The sequence below is a fragment of the Glycine max genome, chromosome 12, assembly GCF_000004515.6.
Source record: "Glycine max cultivar Williams 82 chromosome 12, Glycine_max_v4.0, whole genome shotgun sequence".
Lineage (NCBI taxonomy): Eukaryota > Viridiplantae > Streptophyta > Magnoliopsida > Fabales > Fabaceae > Glycine > Glycine max.
The window spans coordinates 24863127-24888299 of record NC_038248.2 but is presented as its reverse complement, the minus strand read 5'-3'; the positions used below and the strand labels follow the sequence as shown (position 1 = coordinate 24888299).

Here is a 25173-nt window from a genome sequence, read left to right as displayed (position 1 = left end):
TGCACAAAGTGTGACTATATGATGTGACAATGGGGTGTAGTAAGCAAATGCTCACCTCCCCCTCTAAAATTTAATTGAATTGGGCTTCTACCAATTCAATTAAATTTTATTTTCCAACACACACATCAAATATTCACTTAGTGCATGTGAAATTACAAAACTACCCCTAATACAAAAACTAGTCTAGGTGCCCTAAAATACAAGGGCTGAAAAATCCTATATTTCTAGGGTACCCTACCTACATTATGGAGCCCTAAATACAAGGCCCAAAATTAATGAAACCTTAATCTAATATGTACAAAGATAAGTGAGTTCATACTTAGCCCATGGGCCTGAAATCTACTCTAAGGCTCATGAGAACCCTAGGGCCTTCTCTTGCATCTTTGGCCCAATCTTCTTGGAGTCTTCTATCCAATGCCCTTGGGGGGTAGGATTGCATCAGGACGTGCATGCACTTCTTCCTTGGGAAGGAAGACAAGTTGGGCTTGGCCTAGGAAGAAGAAAGGATGACCAAAATTCATCTGGCTTGGGGAGGCCCAAATCCAGATGAATCTTATCTACTCACACCTCTCCAATAGCTAAGCTTACCCCCCATGCCAACATATATGAAAATACAGTAAAGTCCTTACTACAAAGACTATTCAAAATGTCCTGAAATACAAGACTAAAACCCTATATTACTAGGGTACCCTTAACTTGTAGGGTAGGGTACCCTACAAATCTAAAATGGCTAAAATACAAGACCCAAAAGAAGAAAATCTTATTCTAATATTTACAAAGAACAGTGGATAAATACTTATTAGAAGATTGATGAAGGGATCAAAATCGCATAATTTATGTGAGATCTAAAGGATGTGCAATTCATGCAACTAAAACCTAGGGACTAAAATCTCATAATTTGAATACCTAAGGGATAAAAAATGTAATTAACCTAAAAAAATTTAATTTTATAGGTACTAAAATTGTGTAGTAGGGACTAAAATGAAATAAAAAATAACATGAACTAAAATGAACAAAAAATAGAAAAAAAATAAATTTTATTTGAAAGAAAAACTTATTTAAGTTAATATATTTTGTAGAATTTAACTTAAACGAACTACCAACATAAAAGAATTTTATACTCACATCTAGTAATAACTCTTCCCACTTATATACTCATTATTTTTGTTATATCACTAGTCAATATAAGATCTCAACATATTTCCTCACATTGAAGACAAGACATTTAAAACCTAAAATTTGCAATACTAGATTTTTGTGGTTGGTTAGACTTTGATTATATCTTAAAATTTGAGTTTAAACTTAATTCTATGGCAAAACTAACTTATAAAGTAAATTATTCCCTACTTACTTATATTATTTTGATCCTATTATTAGTCTATTGCAAATCTCTAACAAAGTCTTCTTAACTTAAAAAAAGACAATTTCAACGAGTGAATTTTTTTATTTTCAAGATTTTAAATAAAATAGAAGTAAGTGCATATTCTTACAAAAAGACAATTTTAACGAGTGAATTTTTTTATATTCAAGATTTTAAATAAGATAGAAGTAAGTGCATATTAGGATACTAGCGCAGAGTTTTATTAAATTATTTGAACGCCAACTAAAGTTTTCAAAACGAAAAGGAAAAATAAATTCGTTCTCTACTAAAATATGGTTAATTTAAATATTTGAATGGTTTAACCAACTAGACTACAACGGATTGCCGTTTGGGTTAATCCATAAAGAATAATTTGAATATTAACATAATTTTGAATAGCAAATTAAAAATTAAAAATTCGAATCACAACACAACCTTCCCTCCCTTGGATTTGAACGAAACAAAGGAAGGAAAGCATCAGTGAACCACTGAAACCCTAAACGCATCAGCCTCAGCTGTCGTTGCCGTCGAACCAGTGAGGTAGCACTGCTGTTGCAGGAACACCACCAGGCCGCCGTCACAACTTGGCCTCTGAACCACGCAGAGTGAAGAAAAAGACCCTGCGAAACCCTTGCAAGCAGTGAGTGAAAGAGTAAAGTTTCGAAAATGAGGGAGGAAGAGATGGAGAAGCTTCGAGGAGTGGTGCGGGACTGCGTGAGCAAGCACCTCTACTCCTCCGCCATCTTCTTCGCCGACAAGGTGGCCGCCTTCACCGCCGACCCCGCCGACATCTACATGCAGGCCCAGGCCCTCTTCCTCGGCCGCCACTACCGCCGCGCCTTCCACCTCCTCAACGCCTCCAAAATCGTCCTCACCGACCTCCGATTCCGCTACCTCGCCGCCAAGTGCCTCGTATTCTTCCATTTCATTTTCTCTCTTTTATTTATTTATTTGATTATTGATTAAATAAACCAATTCGTTGAAAATACGCATCAATTCAAATAATCGGATATCTTTTCTTTTTCTTAAAAAGAAAATGAGTTGAAACGTGATTTTTGAATCAATTCAAATAGTATGAGTTATAACTTATAGTGATTTTAAACGGAACTTTTAAATGGGGTTTTTGTGGTATCTGTTGGGAAGTTGGAAAAGGGTATTATGAAGTTTATGAAACTTGATGCCAAGTGACTTTACGCACTTGTGCATAGTGCTGTCATCAAATTCAAATCCTCTATAACTTGCAGCTGGATAGGGTTATTGAGTTAGAATGTTGTTGCCAATGTAATGTCATCACCACTGCGTATTATTGTTATTTTGAATTCTTCTCTCTCAAGTGCAAGCTGCATGGTGAACTGTTTCCTAATGTTGAAACATTATACTATCTTCATGAATGATGACTGTAGAATGTCAAAGTAAATTATTCTTGTTTCTGGTTCTTTTAACTTAACTTCTTTAGCTCTGATTAAATAAATCAATTCATGAAGAATGAATATCAATTTATTGTCTTACAAGTGTTGCCCTTTGTCACTTGTAGTCCCTAGGTTATTGATTAATGGCACTGAGTATGGCATTGTATCACTGAGTATGCCGAGCATGTGTTAACATATTCCGTGCAGAATTTAATTCAAGGAAATGATGGGATTCCAGCGTCTATTGGTAGCCCATCGTCGTAATCACAGCAGGATTAGGATCCATTCGTAAATGGGGGGAAGCTTTATTTACCCCCTTTGTAAATTACTAATTACTAATATAATAAAAACATCTATCCAGATTAGGAAGAAATTTACAAATTAATCTGAGTCGTTCTGGTAAATACTAAGGGTGATCCCTCTCACTTTATTGGGATGACTCCTATTTGGATGATTTAATGTATTTGGTTATCAGTTAAAATCATGGAAGAGAGAGTAATACTTTAGGATTTAACTGGGGTTTATTCTTATTTATTGTTATTGGTGTTTATTAATGAGGCGTGGTGTTATTGAAGGAGGAACTGAAGGAGTGGGATCAGTGCCTGTCGATGCTGGGTGAGGCTAAAGTGGACGACGATGGAAATGTTTATGATATGAAGGACTCTAATGTCATGTACTTGGATAAAGATTGTGAAGATCGTGAAATCAATGTGAGTTCCTTGCTTTATATATATATATATATGGATGCAACTAAATTTGTGTCTAGTTATTTATTATTCTTGGACTTTACAAGGCAAGCCTGGAAGTTCATTAGCTAAAGATAAAGATATTCTGCTTAAATTTCAAGTGTGCAAAGGTGCTTGTCTCTTTGTTAATTCAATGAAGACATTTAAATAGATAAACATAATAATCTCATCCGAAAGGGATTCCAATTTGAAACAGTGCATTTTTGTCTTAAATTTACTCATTTTTATGTGTGGTTTGGAACTGTGGCCAGACTTTGGTGAGCTATCTCCAACTTAATTGCTTTAAGAATACCTGGGATGTTTCTTGTTCCTCGCACTGTACAAATTATAGATGATTATAAATATTGATTAGTTTATTTGGAGATATAGTGTGTTTCGTATTTATATGATGACTTGATGACTTGGTAACCTTTGTATATTATTTTGGCAACATTTGTTATGTTATTGTTGATTAGGAAGAGAAAAAACAAAAATAATAATAATATCATATTTTTAAACCTGATCTGGATTCTGGAAACTTTCTCCAATGCTGGATTTAAATTTTGTATTACTTCTGCTGCTATGATATGATGTGCTAGAATAGTATGGTTGAAGTGAAATTTTTGGAATATCTTGTTAGAAATGGGTATTTCAGGCATTGGGAATGCCTTTGTTTATTTACTTTTTTTTTGTTATTTAAATACATTTTGTTATGCTATAACAGATATCTTCTGCAATATGCTTCTTAAGAGGCAAAGCATTTGAAGCACTAGAAAACCGTGCCCAGGCCAGACTGTGGTGAGTATATTTGGGGTATTTTGACTGTTACTTTCTAACTTATGGATAAGTAAAATAGAGATGATTTTAGGGTTAGTTTGGATAAACTCCTTAATAGATACTTATAGAAGAAGAAAATAGGAGGTAAATTGAATGAAACTTCTCCCATAAGTTAAAATCAACTTATGTGCCTCATCTTTTGTAGAAGTTAGATGGAAGAATTTAAAAAAAAAGTTTAAATGCATAAGTTGATTTTTATTTATTGGAAAAGTTTCATTCATTTTATCTTTGTATTTTTTGTTCTTATAAATAGTTATTGAGAAATTTATTTACACTGGGCCTTATTAATTTTCAACATTTATTATTAGGAAGAAGTATAATTGTTTGCTGCTTGTGTGAAGAGTTATGATCTGTGCCAAATTGATTAAAAAAGACTCACTTTCTTTGCTGTATTTGTTTTTGTAAAGGTATAAAGCTGCTATAAAAGCGGATCCTTTATGCTATGAGGTATGGATTGATATTCTCCTCACTGTCTTCTATAAGTTCATTAGTACTTAGTAGTATCATGCAATGCTGGGATCTGTCTTGTGAGCTGTGCTCACATGGCTGGAAATTTGCTTGCGTATTCTAGATACGTTCATCATGCTGATGGAACATCCCTTTCCCTGCCTTCTCCTTGGGCCTGTTAGGTATCACTCCAGTGCTGAAAAAAATGCTACATACCTTAGACTTATATAACAGCTATTGCTGAAGAAACTGTTTTTTTTTCTTATGATAGTTTCTCTAATGTAGGTTATAGCCAGTAGCACTCGAGCTTTAGAATGCACAAATGTATTATTTCCTTTCTGGGGAGATTGTCATTCGTAGCATAAGTACTTGTGTGTATATTTCACACTAGTTATCTGATTTTTCCTTGTTGTTTATCAGTATATGTCAATGTATAACTGTGAAAACAGTTTTGTATTTTGTCTATAAGGGCTGTTAGCTTTTGCTAACTGCATCTCAATAGGATCAATTGGTTAGCTTTCTGTTAAAGTTAGTTAGCTTTCTGTTAGGGTTAGTTGGCTTTTTGTTAGAGTTAGTTATAATTAGTTCTGTTGTGTTTTCTGTTAGAGTTAGTTGGCTTTTTGTTAGAGTTAGTTATAGTTAGTTTTGCTGTATAGAGGTTTATAAATACCTGGATTGTAACTATCTCCAACTAGTTTTTTAGATCAATAAAATCAGCTTTGTTCTTTTCCTTTTTCTCTATTATCTCTCTACTTTCCTCTCAGTTTATCAAAAATGGTATCTAGAGCCATTTTTTCGTAATTCTGTGTTTCTTCAAGGTCCTGTTATGTGCTTTCATGGCTTCCGCTCCGTCAAATCTCATTTCTCAGTCGTTCCCTAACTCTATTGCAGAGAAGCTTGATGATTCGAATTATCTCCGCTGGCGACAACACGTTAAACCAGTGATCAAATCGCACAAGCTGCAACGATTTATCGTTAATCCAGTTGTTTCGCCTCGTAATCTCACCGAGGATGATCATATTGTTGATCACGTCAATCTAGAGTATGAAATGTGGGAAGTTCAAGACCAAACGCTTCTTGTTTGACTGCAGTCTACACTTTCAAAGTCTGTGTTGTCAAGAGTTCTAGGTTCCAACCATTCCTATTAGGTTTGGGACAAAATCCATGAATATTTCAGTCTCCACACTAAATCCCATGCGCTCAACTCCGCATTGCGATGCATGCAGTCACTCTTGATGGAAAATCGATTGATGAATATTTGCGCAAAATCAAAGGATATGTAGATGAACTGGCTGGTGTAGGTGTTCCTGTTTGGCATGAGGAGTATGTTGATGTGCTCCTTGAAGGATTACTGTCTGATTATGCACCTGTAATTTCTATCATTGAGAGTAAGAAACACGCTCCATCAATTGCAGAAATTGAAGCTCTTCTCTATGATCATGAAACTAGGCTCACACGATACAATCGAGATGCTCAATTGGTTAGTTCTGCGTCATTGAACTACACCCAAGGTTATGCACAGCCAAACACTTATAAATACAGTGATTTTGGTGGCTCTCAAGGCTCGTTTGGCCGTAGTGGTGGTCGCGACACCTTTTCTGATCGAAATCCTGGACATGGTAGCGGTGTTTCCAGCAGAAGCTGTGGAGGTGGCCGGTTTGCCAATTTTCAGTGCCAAATCTGTTTAAAGTATGGGCACACTGCCAATGTCTGTCATTTCAGAACTAATATTGGTTTTCAGCCACATGAGTCCCTAACCTTTTTTGCTCCCACCACGCTGCAACCTATCCCCTATTTTACTGGTTCAACCAGATCCTCCAATACTTGGGTTAATCCCAATACTAAGTCCACTTTTCCTGGTCCCAGTCAGCCAGTGCCATGCTCACAAACTCCTCCTCTCATGGTAATGGTGCATCTGGCTCCACTTGAATACCAGATTTTGGAGCCAGTTTTCATGTTACTGGTGATTCTCAAAATATTAAACAATTTACTCATTTTGATGGACCTGAGCAGATTTTCATAGGCAACGGTGAAGGTTTAAGTATCTCCAACACTGGTTCCTTAGTTTTTGTTTCTCCTAATGATATTGCCATAACCTTTAAGCTTCATAAGTTGTTACATGTTCCTTTAATTTCGAAAAATTTGTTTAAGTGTGAGTCAATTTGCTAAAGACAACTCTGTTTTCTTTGAGTTTCACCCTCATTTATGTCTTGTGAAATCTCAGGAGACCAATAAAATTCTCCTACAAGGAGTGGTTGGTGCTGATGGCCTATATTCTTTTCACAACCTCAAGCTTCAAGGCAATCCTTCTCCGTTGATGTCCACTTCTACATCTGTTCCAAATGCTGAGTTTCCTACTTCAGCTGCTACTGCCAATAATACTTCTAATATTGTTTCAAATTCTGATGTTACCTCTTCCAGTAGTGCTAATCTTTGGCATGATAGGTTAGGTCATCCTAATGAGCATGTAATGAAAATTGTTCTCAAACAGTGTAATATTTCTCAACTGAATAAAAACATCACAGAGTTTTGTTCCTCTTGTTGATGGGTAAAACTCATAGGTTACCCTCTCATAGCTCAACTTCTGTTTATTCACCTTTAGAACTCATTTTCACTGACTTGTGGGGACCCTCCCATGTTACCTCTTATGCTGGCTATACATATTATGTTTTCTTCATTGATGCTTTCTCTAGGTATCGGTGTTGTCAAATGGCGATGCCATGGTGGTTTGGCGTGGCGGAAATTTGAAAAAACGCCACCGAATAGCGGTGGCATAGTGGGTTTCGTATGGTGGCGCCATGGCGGCCGCCATAGCCATGGCGGTCATGGTGGTTATGGCGGCATGGCGGAAAATAACGGGTTTTTTTGCTTTTTTTTGGTGCGGTAGGAGTTGGGCTAACCCGACCCAACCCTACCCGATATTTTGTTCAAAAGCGCAGCCCTCCCACGCAGCACAGCACAGAACGCAACCGTCCCACACGATCAGGAGCAACACCCCGCACGCAGAATGCAGCTCAGCAGCGATGACCCCGCGTTCCCCCCGCACGACCCAGCAGCGACGAGCACCGGCGCACGACCCCACGACGACGACGAGCACCGACAGACGACCTTGCGAAGGCGACGCCGCATCGACCCCGCACCCTGCACCCGCACGAATGGCGGCGAACGTCGCGGCGCAAGTTCAGTGGGGCTCTAGTTTTTTTTTTTGTTTAATTTTGTTTTTGCTATTTGACACCCGTTTTTTATGTCTGTAGTTTTTTTTTTCATTTTTCTATGTGACACCCTCTTTTTATTTTTGACAGTCCCATTTTTATTTTATTTTTACTTGGTTATTGTATGAACTCATGAAACTTTTTTAACTTTTTTAGTTTATTTGAATGTAATCCATTGTTTTTTTCAATTTCAATGAGTTTATATATATGTATATTTTTTTTTGTCCGTCATGACATCCGTCATTTTCTGCTACGCCATCCGCCATATTTTTATGGCGGATTTTTGGCTTTCCGCCATGAACCGCCATCCGCCATTAACAACATTGCTAGGTATACATGGATATTTCTAAGTCCAAGGCCGAAACCATTTCTGTTTTTCAAAACTTGAAGTCCATGGTTGAGTTACAACTTAACACCAAAATCAAGAGTATTCAGTTGGATTAGGGAGGTGAATACAGACATTTCTCCAGACTTCTAGCCTCTTTTGGTATTTCTCATAGACTTATTTGTCCCCATACTCATCACCAAAATGGTGTAGTTGAGAGAAAACAGACACATAGTTGATTTGGGTTTAACCTTGCTGCATCATGCTTCTTTACCCTTGCAATTTTGGGATTATGCCTTTATTACAACTGTTTATCTTATTAATAGGCTTCCCACTGCTTCTCTCAAGTTTGCTGTTCCTTTTGTAGTTTTGTTACTTTGTTTAATAAAGAGCCTGATTATCATTTTCTTCGAACTTTTGGGTGTGCATGTTTTCCTTTACTAAGGCCATATCATACACACAAGCTCAATTTTTGGTCTCAAGAGTGTTTGTTTTTGGGTTATTCCTTGTCTCACAAGGGTTACAAGTGCTTGTCATCCTCTGATAGAATTTACATATCCAAGGATGTTTCATTTAATGAGTTGAGATTTCCCTATACTGATCTTTTTCCTTCTTCCTCTAATTCCACAAAAAATCTTGATTCTTATTTTAGCCTAAATCCTAACCTTTCTCCACCTTTTGTTGCCCCTATTCCTCAGACATCTCAAGCATCACTTGTTAATTCAAGCTCTATTCCTCTTATTTCTCTTGGTTTTTCACCCTTACCTGCTCATTCCCCCATCACAACTGTTTCTGTACCTTGTCCCTCCACTTCTTCTGCACCCATCCCTATTCAGCCACAAAATTTTGAGACTACTAACCCTACTGCATCTGCTTCAGAGTCTGTGTCTATACCCAACTCTATCCCAGTCAATACCCACCCTATGCAAACAAGGTCTAAATCTGGTATTCACAACCCTAGACTTCACCCTTCACCCTTCACTTTTTCTCACTCATTCTGAGCCTTAACCGTGAAACAAGCTCTAGCAAACAAAGATTGGCTCATTGCTATGCAATAGGAGTATGCCTTGCTGAAAAATCATACTTGGGACTTAGTATCTTTACCTCCTAATAGACAGGCCATTGGTTGTAAATGAGTTTACAGGGTGAAGGAAAATGCTGATGGATCAATTAATAGGTTCAAAGCAAGATTGGTAGCTAAAGGGTTTCATCAAGTTCATGGTTTTGATTTCCATGAAACTTTCTCTCCTGTGATCAAGCCTGTCACTATTCGAATTATTCTTACTTTTGCCCTGTCCTATGGGTGGAACTTGTTCCAACTTGATGTGATTAATGCCTTTTTAAATGGTACTCTTGAAGAAACTGTTTTTATGATACAACCTCCTGGTTTTGAAGTTGTAGACAAGTCACTGGTCTGCAGGCTAAATAAAGCTATCTATGGGTTAAAACTGGCTCCAAGGCAATGGTTTGATAGACTCAAGTCCGCTCTGTTACAGTTTGGGTTTGTTGGCAGCAAAAGTGATTCTTCCTTTTTTATCTATCGGCATCAAGTGGATATTTTTTATTTGCTGGTATATGTGGATGATATAGTTCTCATAGGTAGCTCAGCCACTTTGATTCAGCAGCTCACAAATAGACTGAATAGTGAATACTGGTTTTTCTCTCAAACAACTTGGTCATCTGGATGATTTCTTGGGTCTGGAAATCAAATATCTGTCCAACAGTGCTATCTTAATGACCCATAGTAAATACATTCGTGATTTGCTTCACAAAACTCACATGGCTGAAGCTCATTCAATCTCTTCTCCCATGGTTTCTAACTGCAAGTTGTCTAAACATGGTGCTGATGTTTTTCAGGATCCTTCTCTCTATAGGTCTGTAGTTGGTGCGTTACAATATGTTACTCTCACTAGACCTGAAATTAGTTTTGTTGTCAATAAGGTTTGCCAATTTATGACTGCTGCTTTGGATTCTCACTAGACAGTGGTGAAAAGGATTCTAAGATATCTTAAAGGTACTCTATTTCATGGTCTGCTCCTGTAGCCTGCTTCTACAAAAAATCCCTTGGCCATTTGAGCATTCTGTGATGCTGATTGGGCATCTAATGTGGATGACAGGTGCTCCACCTCAGGGACTGCCATTTTTCTTGGTCCTAACTTAGTCTCTTGGTGGTCTCGCAAACAAAAGGTTACTACCAGGTCTTACTGAAGCTGAATATTGCAACATTGCTCAAACTTCCATTGGATTGACTTGGATTTATACCCTGCTGACAGAGTTACAAGTTTCTTTCACTACTCCAGTAATATTTTGTGATAATCAGAGTGTTGTTTCTATTGCTCACAATCCAGTTTTTCACAGTCGAACAAAACACATGGAGATTGATGTGTTTTTTGTCAGAGAGAAGATTTTGGCCAAACAGCTCTCAATTGTTCATATTCCAGATCTGGATTAGTGGGCTGATATTCTAACTAAACCCCTGTCTGCATCAAGATTTGAGGCTCTGAGAGGCAAACTCAATGTGAAGAGTGTTTCCAATGAAGACTCTCCCCCTTGAGTTTGAGGGGGGGTATCAGTATATGTCAATGTATAACTGTGAAAACAGTTTTGTATTTTGTCTGTAAGGGCTGTTAGCTTTTGCTAATTGCACCTCAATAGGATCAGTTGGTTAGCTTTCTGTTAAAGTTAGTTGGCTTTCTGTTAGAGTTAGTTATAGTTTGTTCTGCTGTATAGAGGTTTATAAATACCTGGATTGTAACTATCTCTAACTAGTTTTTTAGATCAATAAAATCAGTTTTGTTCTTCTCCTTTTTCTCTTTTATCTCTCTACTTTCCTCTCAGTTTATCAAAAATTGTTTGACAATAATTATGCCAGGCTTTGGAATGCCTTATTGAGAATCACATGCTCAATGTAGGTTGTAGATAGATACAATGTAGGTTGTACCTAGTAGCCCTCAGGCTTTAGAATGCACAAATTCATTATTTCCTTTCTGGGGAGATTGTCGTTCGTAGCATAAGTACTTGCACATATACTTTACACTAGTTATCTGATTTTTCCTTGTTATTTGGCAATAATTATGTCAGGCTTTGGAATGCCTTATTGAGAATCACATGCTTACATGTGAGGAAGGTAGAAGTTTTTCATTGAACCCTTGTAAATTTCCTTGATTTTAATTTTCTATCTTTAGATAAATAAGGTTAAGAAGTGGATTGTCTAATTAAAAATTGATCCTAATATATATCTGTCTTTCCTTTTTGTATGGTGAATATCAGAAGCAAATTTGATCTCATCATTGCAATTTGGTAGTGAGGATGGATGGCTCTATTCATTTTATTCTTGTTTGATAAAGAAGGTAATAGCAGGTGACAAGTAGAATTTGCTTCTTTCCTAATGTTTTGTACTGCTGAAAGATAACCCTTATTTGTAATGCAGTATGACAAAGAAAATGTTGTAGAAGCCAAGTTCAGAGATCTTGAGAATGAAAGCTGTAAAAGTGACCAATCAGATTCTTCTTTCTTGCGCACACTGAAATCTAACACTGATCTATTGGCCTGCAAAGCTGAATACTACTATCAGTGTGGTGAATATCAGAAATGTTTTGAGTTAACTAATGAGTAAGTTGTGGATCTAATCTGGCAACTGAAGTGAGAGTGCAATACAACTCTGGCTTTTGGCATCATTCACTGTCCCCACTACTTTCTTCTGTCTCTCTCTCTTTCTTCCTGACTTAAATAATTCTGTTACAGTTTGCTTGAGAAGGATCTTTTCCATCTAAAGACTACGTTAGTACATCTGGCAGCTGCTGTGGAGCTTGGGCATTCAAATGAACTCTATCTGATGTCATGCAATTTGGTGAAGGATTATCCTCAGATGTAAACACTTTTTTCATGATTTTGATTGTCTTCTAATGATTTTGCCACATATAAGAATTACTCTTTATTTAGACTTTTGCTTAATATATTTAGTTGTCTCCTTAAGCCTTAGTTATGTAAAACAATGAAATCTCATTGATGTTGGTTTAGGGCTTTATCATGGTTTGCTGTTGGTTGCTACTACTACAGTATCAAGAAGTATGATCAATCCCGCCGTTATTTTAGGTAATCATATCTTATTACCGTAATTAGATCTTTAAAAATCTAAAGCTAATGTTTTTATGTAATTTATCATCATAGGAATGTGGTTCTTGGTTTTCTGCCTTGTCAATATTGTTAGAATTTGAATGTTTGACTATTATTTACTTGAGGATATACTGGAAATTTGTTATATTTCATTATGCTTCATAACATCAGATAATTTGTTGTATTTGACATTTGATGCAATTGTCAATTTGTTTCATAACCATCAAATGTTATGTCTGGTTAGTGAAGGATATGTTATGTCTAATGACATAGTATCAACTTAACTTCACATAAATGCATATTATGGTTGGTCCTTGGTTTGGTTGATTAAAATTTCTTTTTGTGGGTTAAGTTTGGGTTACTACATGGAAGAGAAGCCTGAGATTATGTTTTGATATTATTCCTGATATTATATTTATTATTAGAGGGCGAGCCCTGGTGCAGCGGTAAAGTTGTGCCTTGGTGACTTGTTGGTCATGGGTTCGAATCCGGAAACAGCCTCTTTGCATATGCAAGGGTAAGGCTGCGTACAATATCCCTCCCCCATACCTTCGCACAGCGAAGAGCCTCTGGGCAATGGGGTACGAAGTTTTTATTATATTTATTATTAGAATATTCTATTTCCTATTAACCAGTAATGATTGATCTTGTAATCAATATTGTTTCCCTTTTCCATATTATAAATAGCATGAGGTGTGGTCTACATTGTCAGACAACATTACATAGTAAAACACTATTATATGGTATCAGAGCTTAAGTTATTCTTGACAAAGGAATAATGAAAATCGTGCTCCACTGGGGACAGTAGGTCTTGGGTTTCCCGGGTGGACCTGCTGTCCCTGGTGGACCTTTCTGCTTCGTCCGTTTTCCTGCGAATTGTCTCCGCATTCTAGTGCTTTAGGGACCTTTTCTCCTTTGACAATTTGTTTTTGAATTTTTTGGCAACATTTCCGGTCAATGTTGTCAGCCACCACTAGAGCTATGGCAACCTCTCTGGCTGACGAACCCACCATCAGGAGTGCCCACAGTCGATCTACCCAACGCCGTTGACGGCGCCCCTATCGGACACTAGACATGCCCTCATGCATGTTTCCTAGGCATGCCAAACAGCATCAGCATTGGAAGTTCGACCAGTGCGTCTGGCCACTGTTCCAGCCGTGCTTCTAGCGACGATGTCGCCCCTTCCTTGCTCACCTACCCCTAAAGCTTGGGGTCATTCCATGCTGATTTGATGGTTCTCCTTCGTTTTCCTTTTTCGCGCAGTCCCTCTTCGCAATGAATAATACCACGCGTCTGCTTTGCACTTGTTTGGCAGACTTCTTAGTGCTTTTTTGTTGGTGCTTACCTTCAACCACTGTCGCCCATCGTCGAAGATTGTCACATCGTCCACGTCCCATGTAGGGCCCTGGCATGTGAAGTTCACGCAGACAATGCGTGACACATCTTCGACCAGCGTCACATGGGTCTTCTCTGCCTCCGCCTCAAGGCGTATTCAGTGTACCTTTCTGTTTTTTTTTTAACAGGTGAACAGTGCCCATTGTCATCGTCGAAGACTGCCATGCTGTTCATGTGCGTAGCCAACTAAAAACACTGTCACACGCAACCCTATCCTAATATAAACTGTATTTACAAGAGAGTTGATTGTTTCTTTGACCTGAGTTAGATTGTTTGACAGTTTCTCTGTCAAGTACTTAAAAATTGCTTGCCTAATCGGAGTTTTCTGTTTGAATTTGAATTATCATGCGTTCATTATTTACGCCCTTGATTGTTTTTGAACATCATTATCAAAACTTATTGATCAATTTCATTGTGTACTGTACAGCAAGGCAACTAGTCTAGATGGAACATTCCTCCCTGCATGGATAGGCTATGGGAATGCTTATGCTGCTCAAGAAGAGGGTGATCAGGCTATGTCTGCTTACCGCACTGCAGCTAGATTGTTTCCTGGGTAAGATATTTATTTTTACAATTAGATTTTCCTGCTATCCCCCAAATGCGAATTATTTTCTTCTGTGCATTTCTTCACTACTAATGTCAGATAAGAATAAAAGTCGCTGATAAATCTAGTACATGTTTATAAAATCTGTTTTTGGGTTCTTGCAAAAGGAGGCAAAAGGCAGAAAATTGAATTCTTTTAGTATTTTTTAAACTAAATGGCACTTTTCTCTATAGAAAACTCAAACTAAACTGGTCCTTAGTTGGCAATTGTCTTTGCCTTTGTGATTTGAACTAGAAGGGTGGTCCTTTTATGTGAGGTGCTCCTTCTTTTGGTCTTGAATCATGAGTCTTGCAGAATCCATCTTCCCTCCATACAATGATTACAATGGAACAAAATTGTTGTACTTTTTGCCTTTTATTTTGAAGTTTTGAGCTTTTTGTTGTAGTAAAGGTACTAAGTGCTAGAAATTTAGTTTTACCTTTGGGAGATTGCAAAATTGCTTCTTTTAGTGGCTTATAATCCTCTGAGCCGGGGCATAATTCCTACTAGTTTTCCTTAATGCACAAACCCATACCCCCATCAAATCACAAAGCAGTTTGAAATTTTTAATTTCAAAGTTGTGATTCTTACACTACGTGCTCACTTCCACGTATTTGTCACTTTGGTTTGCTTAACAACATTGTATGAAATCCTCTTATTTTCTATAAATTATGGTTTTACAGGATAAATGTTGATGTTCTTTTATTCCAGGTGCCATTTAGCAACTCTTTACATTGGAATGGAATGCATGCGGACCCACAGTTATAAGCTTGCTGAGCAGGTACATAAAGTTGGATAGAGTCAAGGATTGACAGGAAAGTTTTTTTTTTTTGTGTGTGTTGGGGGGGTGGGGGGGGGGGGGGGGGGGGCGGTGGGTGGTGTAATGCTTTCCCACTATATCCTTGCAAATCCTATAAAAAGTAGAGTTCAAACAAGGTCATACCCTGGTCAAAATATTTATGTTCCCATATTGTTTGTCAGTTTTTTACGCAGGCCAAGTCAATTTGCCCCTCAGATCCACTTGTGTATAATGAACTTGGAGTTGTTGCCTACCATATGGAAGAGTAATGACAACTATCTGCTTTGAATTATTATTTTATAAGTTACTTAATTGTTCAGATTCACTTGTACAGAATTCCCTTCCCTTAAATGCTATTCAAATGATCAGGCTGTTTGTGAAGAATCTGACCCTGATTCTGTTTAATACAAAATGAGTTGCTTTAGTTGTACCGAAGGAATATCTATTAGTTTTGATCTACACAGATATGTAGTGAAATAGATTGATATGGCATCGTGGAAGTGTTTGCAGAGTTATCTTCTATTTCGGAAGTTTATTCAGCATTTGTAAACTATACAATTGAACCACTACTCACGTGCCTTGTTAAGTTTGGTGTCTGAGAACTGCATTTAAAATTCTCTTTGAATTTTAGTTAGTACAGTAATAGGTCATTTAATATATAATTTGAGTTAGTATAGTTAAGTTTGGTGTCTGAGATCTGCATTTGTTGGTTTTCATAATTATCTCATTCTCATACTGAAGTAAAATATAATTCATGTATCTCTGCTCAGTTATGGTTGCTCTCAGTGTTGTTAAGATAGACAAATTGAACTTTGCCAACTTGATTGACAATATATTATAGGTCTCATGAAGGTTCATAAAAATACTTATATTAATTGGACTTGGAGCACTACACATTGTTTCTTGCAGTTTCATACTAAATTTTATTTATTTATTTATTTATTTTTCACTTGAGTCAAGATGTAAATAAACATTCATTCTAGTGGATCTGACATTCCAAAATATTTAAGTTTTTAATTCTTTATCAGTTGTTCTCTTGTTCTCATGTACGTTGACATGGTTAGCAGTAAAGAACTAGAGATTCCTGTATCTATACTTATCTGAACTAGCATTGCTTTTTGTCTGTTAGAATGTGAGTATTCATTTGCTTAATGTCAACTCACATTTCAGTTCTTAGGATCCTGCACTGGTTTTGTACAAGGATTCTTTATGCTCTCATATTACTATATTTTTGTTGTGAACAAGAAAGTGGTTGAGAGGTGAAAGCTAAAGCATTAAAGCAAGGAAAATGAGTTCTTTAATTATTAAAAACAGGTATTCTTTGGATATGTGGGAATGTTCATCTGACTAAAACTTGAATATTTCCATTGGGGATGTGGAATACATTTTATCTCAAGAGACCGTGAATTATGTGATACCTAACCATTGTTGAAGATACCAGGTGATTAGTTGATGCAAGGAATTATTTCTTGGTCAATTCCTTCATTGGCATTATGGGTTACAAAATGTTGTATCATTAAAGGAAGGAAATTGAAATCTTGCAAAGCCCTTTAGTGGAGGCTTGTTAAATCTAAAAGAGTAACAATGTACTAATTCCTTTTTAACGATGGAAAGTTTTTCTTTTATTAATAGTGCTCCCTCTTTATCTCCAAATTTCAAAACAGTTAAAAAACATTTTTTAATTTATTTTGTCAAACAAATTTGCATGCAAATTAGCAAAATTGAGAGAGATCTTGACATGATTCATTGTGACTTCTGATTCAGGTATAAGAAAGCAGCGTGGTGGTTTGAGAAAACATTAGCCTTGGTACCAACTACTTTATCTGAAATGTGGGAATCAACTGTAGTCAATCTTGCACATGCATACAGAAAGTTGACGTAAGTTAATAAATATCTGTGGTCATTGGACTTAAATTTTCTTGTCCTCGGCTATAGTAAAATTAGCAAACAGAGGTCTCTGTTGTTGAGTTGAAACATCATTTGCTAGAGGATTTGTTTTAAACCCATAAAATCTGTTTTTTTCATGGTAACTTTATGTTTAAATTCCTTGTCCTGAATTTTGATGTTTCTCCATTTCCTCAACCATTAATTTTGACCGAGAAAGAATATGAATTTCTTTATTTAATAGAAGGTTTAATCTGAATAATGGTAGTGCCAGTTTGTTAATCATGACTGGTGAAGGACGGTATTGTTGATTCGGATTGTTGAAATGAATGTTTCAGGATGTACCAAGATGCAATTTCATATTATGAGAAAGCACTTGCATTATCAACCAGAAGTGTGAGCACTTATGCTGGTCTTGCATATACTTACCACTTACAGGTTCTAAAATTATATTCTTATTTTTCCTATTTTGTGATTTTCAGTATAACACAATATATTATGTTATTATGTGAGAAGCAAATGTCCTGCTCTTATGTAGCCTTTTATGTATGAGTTGCCTTGGAAATTTAGATTTGTGGTTTCATTAGGGTAAATAGTCTATGTTTGTTTTTTTCTGAAAAAGTCTGTGCTGGCAGTAGGGGAATGATTACTCTTGAATTGTTAGTTTTTTTAATTTTGAGAGGCAGAGGATGGGTTAACCATTACCAATATTTGATTAAAAAATCTTTTTCTTTTCAAATGAAGTTCACGATACCATAGTTCTTAGTCTGAGCTACTAAAATTCTTAATGCATTGACCAGTATATAAATCCTTAGTTGATTGATTTCCTATTATACCAACAAAAGCAGATGTCAACTCATTCATTAATGGATATTTTATTGAAGGAAGTTGAGGAATGTTGAGAGTAGTGGGTGTGAAAAGAAATAATTTCTCCTATTAAATGTTAAAGGACCTCCAGCAGTCCAGCTAAATTAATTGGAAGTCCTTCCTGGACAAGGCACTTTGGCTGTCAATGGTTCATACTTTCTAAATGTCTATTATAGTATTATTGCTTGAAAAGTATTTATATATTTATTTATTTGACGAAATTTGATTGACTTCCTTGCTTTACTGTTTTATGTAATTCATGCAGGATGATTTCACCACAGCAATTTCATATTATCACAAAGTGAGTAATCGATTAAATATTGCTTGTATCCATGATAATTATTAGAGTATGTAAATACATAACTGTGAAAACAGTTTTGTTAGATTATGTTACATTCTGCTAGAAGTTAGTTATGATTAGTTAGAGTAAGTTATGGTTAGTTTATCAGTTCAAGAGGTCTTTAAATACCTCAGTTGTAACTAACTCAAATTAACTTTTTCAGAATCAATAATATCAGTTTTTGCCTTTCCTGTTCTCAATGTTTTCTCTTGTTCTCTCTATTCTCTTAGTTCTCAAATTCTGATATGGCATCAGAACTTGTTTCTTCATAAAAGCTCTTCTCTTCAGTTTATCGAGCTGCACCTTCACATCCATGGCTTCTGCGTCTCAAGGTTTCAGTTCGCATTCATTTCCGATGACGATAACTGAGAAATTGGATGATTCCAACTATCTACACTGGCGACAACATGTTGAACCAGTCATCAAATTGCATAAGCTGCAAAGGTTTGTGGTTAATCCAGTCGTTCCGCCTCAATTTCTCACAGAAGATGATTCAATCATGGATCACGTTAATCCTGAATATGAAGCATGGGAAGTATAGGATTAAACACTCCTTATTTGGCTTCAACCAATGCTCTTGAAATCTGTTCTTTCACACGTGTTAGGCTTGAATCACTCCTATCAGGCGTGGGAGAAGACTCACGAGTATTTCAGCCTTCACACCAAGTCTAGGGCACGTCAATTACGGACCGCGATGCGTGCCGTCTCACTCGTAGGGAAAACAATGGATGAGTACCTTCACAAAATTAAAGGCTACGTCGATGAGCTTGCTGGTGTTGGAGTTTCGGTACGCCATGAGGAGCATGTCAATGCTATTATTGAAGGTCTACCTTTGGATTATGCGCCAATAGTTTCTGTGATTGAAAGCAAGAAACGTACACCATCCATTGCAGAGATTGAGGCTCTGCTTTATGGCCACGAAACTCGCCTGCTCGGTACGATTGAGACACTCAGATGCTTGCGTCTCCATCCCTGAATTACACTCAAGGTTATTTGTATGAAAGCTTATATAAAGATAATGATTTTGGTGGCTCTAGGGGAGGTTATGGTAGAAGTAACGGTGGTCGTAATACTTCATCTGATCGCGGTGGTGGTGACGGTGGTTTTGGCAGAGGCCGCGGTGGAGGCAGGTTTGCCAACTTTTAGTGTCAAATTTGCCTTAAGTATGGTCACACTACCAATGTGTGCCATTTTCAAACTCACGAGTCACTCACTTTTGTTGATCCAACTACACTCCAACCTATTTCGTATTCAATTGGTTCGATTAGGTCCTCAAACACTTGGGTTAATCCTAACTCCAAGTCTGTTGCTCAGCCAACTAATCAACCTAGTGTTATGCTAACAAACTCAGCATCTCATGGAAATGGTCAAGCTAGCTCGACATGGATTCCAGATTCTGGAGCTAGTTTCCATGTGACTGTTGAATCTCAGCATATCAAACAGCTGTCTCATTTTGATGGACCTAATCAGATTTTTATTGGAAATGGGGAAGGTTTGAGCATTTCCAATATTGGTTCTTCATCTTTGTGTCTCCTAATGACTCTCATATTACTTTCAAACTTAATAAGCTATTACATGTTCCTTCAATTTCAAAAAATTTTTTAGGTGTTAGTCAATTTGCTAAAGATAATACTGTTTTCTTTGAGTTTCATCTTCACTTATGTCTTGTGAAATCACAAGGGACCAATAAAGTACTCCTTTAGGGTGTTGTAGGTGCTGATAGTCTATTCATTTCATAACATCAAACTTCAGGACCACAAACCTCAGTTGTTATAAACATCATCCTCTACTGCTAATAAAGATTCTGTTGTGGCCTCTAATTCTGTTGTTTCACCTCCTAGCACTGTTAATCTTTGGCATGCTAGGTGAGGACACCCCAATAGTCATGTACTGAAACTAGTTTTTGACCATTGTAATATTTCGTCATCAAATAAAATGATTTCAGATTTTTGTGCCTCTTGTTATATGGGAAAATCTCATAGGCTATCTTCTCATTCATCTACTTCAGTTTATTCCCCTTTAGAACTTATCTTTACAGATTTATGGGGACCTTCTCATTTAACCTCCGACTCTGGATTCAAATATTATGTGTCATTTGTTGATGCCTTTTCAAGATACACTTGGATATTTCCTATTAAAACCAAAGCTGAAACTACATCTGTATTTCACAATTTCAAGTCATCTGTTGAACTTCAACTTAACACTAAAATAAAAAGTGTTCAATCTGACTGGGGGGTTGAGTACAGACCCTTTTCTGCTCTATTAGCCTCCTATGGTATTTCACATGGATTAATCTGCCCACACACTCATCATCAAAATGGTGTTGTTTAGAGAAAACATAGACACATAGTAGACCTAGGACTCTCATTGCTCCATCTTGCAACTTTACCTCTAAAGTTTTGGGATTATGCTTTTGTCGTTGCAGTTTATTTAATTAATAGACTACCCACTGCATCTCTCAACTTTGCTATTCCCTTTGTTACTCTTTTCGACAAAGAACCTGATTTTCATTTTCTTAAAACATTTGGTTGTGCTTGTTTTCCTTTGTTGAAACCTTATCATATTCATAAACTCAAGAGTTTGTATTTTTAGGGTACTCATCATCACATAGAGGCTATAAACGTCTATCTTCAACTGGTAGAATTTATATTTCTAAGGATGTTTTGTTTAATGAACTGAGATTTCCTTATTCAGATCTATTTTCCACATCCTCTAGTCCAACACAAAATATTAACTCCTATTTCAATCTTAATCCTGACCTATCTCCTCCTTTTGTAGCTCCTGCACCTTCATTTTCCCAAATGCCTCCCTCTAATTCTCTTTCTACTCCCTCTGTTCCTCCTGGGTTTTCTGCTGCCTCAAACCAATCCTCATCTGAATCCACTTACACTCATCCTCAGTCATCCAATACAGTGTCTCATAGTGAGTCTATACCATTTGAATCCACTTCCACTCATTCTCAATCATCAAATACTGTGTCACATAGTGAGTCTGTATTTGCATCAACTACAATTCCCACTAACACTCATCCTATGCAAATTAAATCCAAATCTGGAATACATAATCCTAGGCTGCATCCTTCATTATTTTTTAATCATTCTGAACCTAAAAGTGTAAAGCAGGCTCTGGAAAGTTCAAAATGGTTTGCAGCTATGCAAGAGGAATATAATGCTCTGTTGAGAAACAGAACTTGGGATTTAGTTCCCTTACCTGCTGGTAGACAAGCTATTGGATGCAAGTGGGTCTTTAGAATAAAAGAAAATGCTGATGGTTCAATTAACAGGTTCAAAGCTAGACTAGTTGGTAAGAGTTTTCATCAAGTTCATGGCTTTGACTTTCATGAAACGTTTTCTCCTGTGATTAAACCAGTTACAATTCGGGTTGTTCTCTCTGTTGCTCTCTCTCAAGGTTGAGAATTATTTCAGCTTGATGTCGACAATGCCTTTCTAAATGGGCTACTTGAGGAGTCTGTCTATATGAATCAACTTGCAGGTTTTGAGGTTGGAGGCAAATCCTTGGTTTGTAAGCTCAATAGAGCTCTCTGTGGGTTAAAGCAAACTCCAGGGCAGTGGTTTGCCAAGTTAAGATCTACACTAACTCAGCTTGGGTTTGTAGGAAGCAAGTGTGATCCTTCATTGTTCATCTACACACGTCAAAAGCATATTGTCTACATCCTAGTTTATGTGGATGATATCATCCCTCTCATTCAACAGCTAACTTGAAAATTAAATACAGCCTTTTCTCTTAAGCTTCTGGGTCACTTGGATTATTTCTTGGGGCTAAAAATTAAATATCTTCCTAACAGATCTATCAATGACTCAAAGCAAGTATGTGCGTGATTTGCTTCATAAGACTCAAATGGCTGAGGCACATTCTATCTCCACTCCTATGGTTACAAACTGCAAATTATCTAAACATGGGGCTGATCTATTTCATGATCCAACACTTTATAGATCAGTGGGTGCCTTGCAGTATGCTATCCTTACTAGACCAGAAATCAGCTTTGCTGTTAATAAGGTTTGTCAGTATATGGTTAATCCCTTGGATTCTCACTAGGCTGTGGTTAAAAGAATGTTGAGATATCTCAAGGGTACACTGTTTCATGGTTTACTTCTTCAACATGCTCATGTTTCAAAACCTATTGCACTTTATGCTTTCTGTGATGTTGATTGGGCATCAGATATTGATGACAGACGTTCCACATCAGAGGCTGCTATCTTTCTTGGCTCCAACTTGATATCTTGGTAGTCTCGAAAGCAGAAAGTCACAACCAGGTCCGGCACTAAAGCTGAATATCGCAGCTTGGCTCAAACATTGTTGGAATTACACACATTGTATGGGTAGTTGTTCCATACATTGTATGGGTATTTGTTCCAATAAAGAATAGTTATTAATGTACCTAGTTAGTCACATATTCATGTATCTAGGAATTCACATGCATGCACATAGGTACTAGAACTTCATTAATATTCTTGTAAATTTCACATTGTATTTACTCCCTAAGTCTATATAAATATAGATCAGCTGAGTGGGTTAAGCACTCAAGCATTTCACAACCTCTAGTCTCTTCAATAAACATCTACTGAATTAACCTGGATTTGAACTCTCCTAGCAGAGTTACATGTTTCTTTCAATACTCCTGTGCTTTATTGTGATAATCAAAGTGCAGTGTCCATAGCACATAATCCAGTATTCCATAGTAGAACAAAGCATATAGAAATTGATGTATTTTTTGTAAGAGAACAAGTTTTGGCTAAGTAGCTCTCAATTGTGCATCTTCCTGCCTTAGATCAGTGGACTGATGTCTTAACCAAGCCACTTTCCTCAGCAAGATTTGAAGAACTAAGAGACAAACTCAATGTGAAGAGTTTTTCCTCTGAAAAATCTTCCTCTTGAGTTTGAGAGAGAGTATTAGAGTATGTAAATGCATAACTGTGAAAACAGTTTTGTTAGATTCTGTTACATTCTGTTAGAAGTTAGTTAGGATTAGTTAGAGTTAGTTATGGTTAGTTTATCAGTTCAAGAGGTCTTTAAATACCTCAGTTGTAACTAACTCAAATTAACTTTTTCAGAATCAATAATATCAGTTTTTCCCTTTCCTGTTCTCAATGTTTTCTCTTATTCTCAGTTCTCTAATTCTGATAATAATGAACTTTTGATATGCACATTTTGTTTTACTTTAGCATTAGAGCTCTTAAAGCTATGTCTTGTGTGTATTCATCTTCATAGTATGGTTAGTTTAATGTGATAACCACTATTTGCAATATAGTCTCAGTCGTATTAAATTAGGTTCAAGTGGACAAGACTCTTAGCATGAGCTAGCCATGAATCAGACACCTCTTCTCTTTGAAGTGTCACACTAACATCGGTTTGACACATGTCAGGCACTTCTCATTTAGTGTCTAATTAAAAAATCATTGTCAACTTCGACACTTAAGCTGATCCCTCTTCACAACTCGGACACTGGAGCCAACATCTTAATATGAATGGTCACATAACAATATCATTAAAAAATGTTTTCATTTAAACTTCTAAAAAAATCAGCTGAATTATAACAAAAAATATTAAAAAAATAGTTTCTTACCTTTTCTTTTGTGAGGCTCATTAGTTTTCACATAAACACTTAGTTGGTTGACAAGGTGAATATATATACCTTTCTTAAAACATGTAACTTCACACTAAAAGATGTAAATAGAATGTACATGTTTTGCTTAACCTATGAATATTATTGTTAAAATGATAAGGGAATCTCCAGTGATCATTTGTATGTTTTGCTTAACCTGCATTTGAGTTTACTTACCATTTTATTCCTTGAATGTTAGGCCTTGTGGCTGAAACCAGATGATCAGTTCTGCACTGAAATGTTAAGTTGGGCTCTAATAGACGAAAGTCGAAGGGGCGTTGACCCAGTCTTGAATTCCGGTGAAGTCTGATTTGAATATGATGGTGCAACCTCATTTACTCTTGTAATATATGTATAAACAATACATTAGTGCCAAGCTAATGCATTGCCAATGTTCAATTGTTAATCATTATATCATCAGTTGTAGATAATTTGTATTTTTTATATGATTAAATGTGTGATTTTATATTTTCAGCAAATTTTTACTGATTTACAATCAATTTTTGTCACCTTGTACATAAAACCTTAAAATCTTTTTTTTTTTAAAATTTTTTTTCTCAATTAAAGGTTTAGAAAGAATGAGAAAATTATTTTAAAGGTTCATAGAAAATTAATTTTGAAAAAAAATAGAGTAAATTTTTTAAAGGAAAATGTGATACTACGGTGGATTGAGTGGAAAAGGACTAGAATGAGTAAATTCTTTTATTTTATGTAGATTTAAAAAACAAATTGGTAATTTTAAATATAAGAATACTAATTAAAGGGTTCAATCAGTGTTACTAAAGGTCTTCATTGGATTAGTGGGTTAAAAGTTAAATTGATGGGTAATTCTGGCTTTTAGGTTATTAATATGAGACTCTAACCAATTGAGTTAATAATTTAATTATGTTATAAAATAAATAATGTTATATATAACACTAAATTTTTTAATGTATATTTAATGCGTATGTAAATTTAAATAATAAATTGTGACAATTAATTTTGATATAACTCATACGAATTATTTAATCTATATATTATTTTTTATAAATAAAAAATATTTACTATTAAAAAAATTAATTTATTAATTTTTTTTAAAAAAAGTAACTCATAGATTACATGATTTGTATTAGTTATATGGATTACATAATTTGTATGACTTATACGGATTACGTAATTTGAACATAATCCGTATGAGTCATATGTATTATGTAATTTGTATAATTCATAAGGATTATGTAATTTGTATGACTCATGGATCACGTAATTCGT

The 25173-nt window shown here is 36.2% G+C and overlaps 1 protein-coding gene across 1 annotated transcript; it reads left to right on the top strand.

Annotated features, from left to right (window-relative positions):
- Positions 1–1766: 1766 nt before the first annotated feature.
- LOC100817356 (anaphase-promoting complex subunit 6) lies at positions 1767–24353 on the top strand. The gene is made up of 16 exons (XM_003541113.5): positions 1767–2272; positions 3345–3479; positions 4219–4292; positions 4739–4778; positions 11397–11442; positions 11586–11665; positions 11746–11927; positions 12060–12185; positions 12336–12410; positions 14254–14379; positions 15121–15190; positions 15391–15473; positions 16973–17086; positions 17431–17530; positions 18225–18260; positions 24122–24353. The coding sequence occupies exons 1-16, from the start codon at positions 2027–2029 to the stop codon at positions 24230–24232; spliced, it is 1644 nt and encodes a 547-aa protein (XP_003541161.1). The 5' UTR covers positions 1767–2026; the 3' UTR covers positions 24233–24353.
- Positions 24354–25173: the final 820 nt, after the last annotated feature.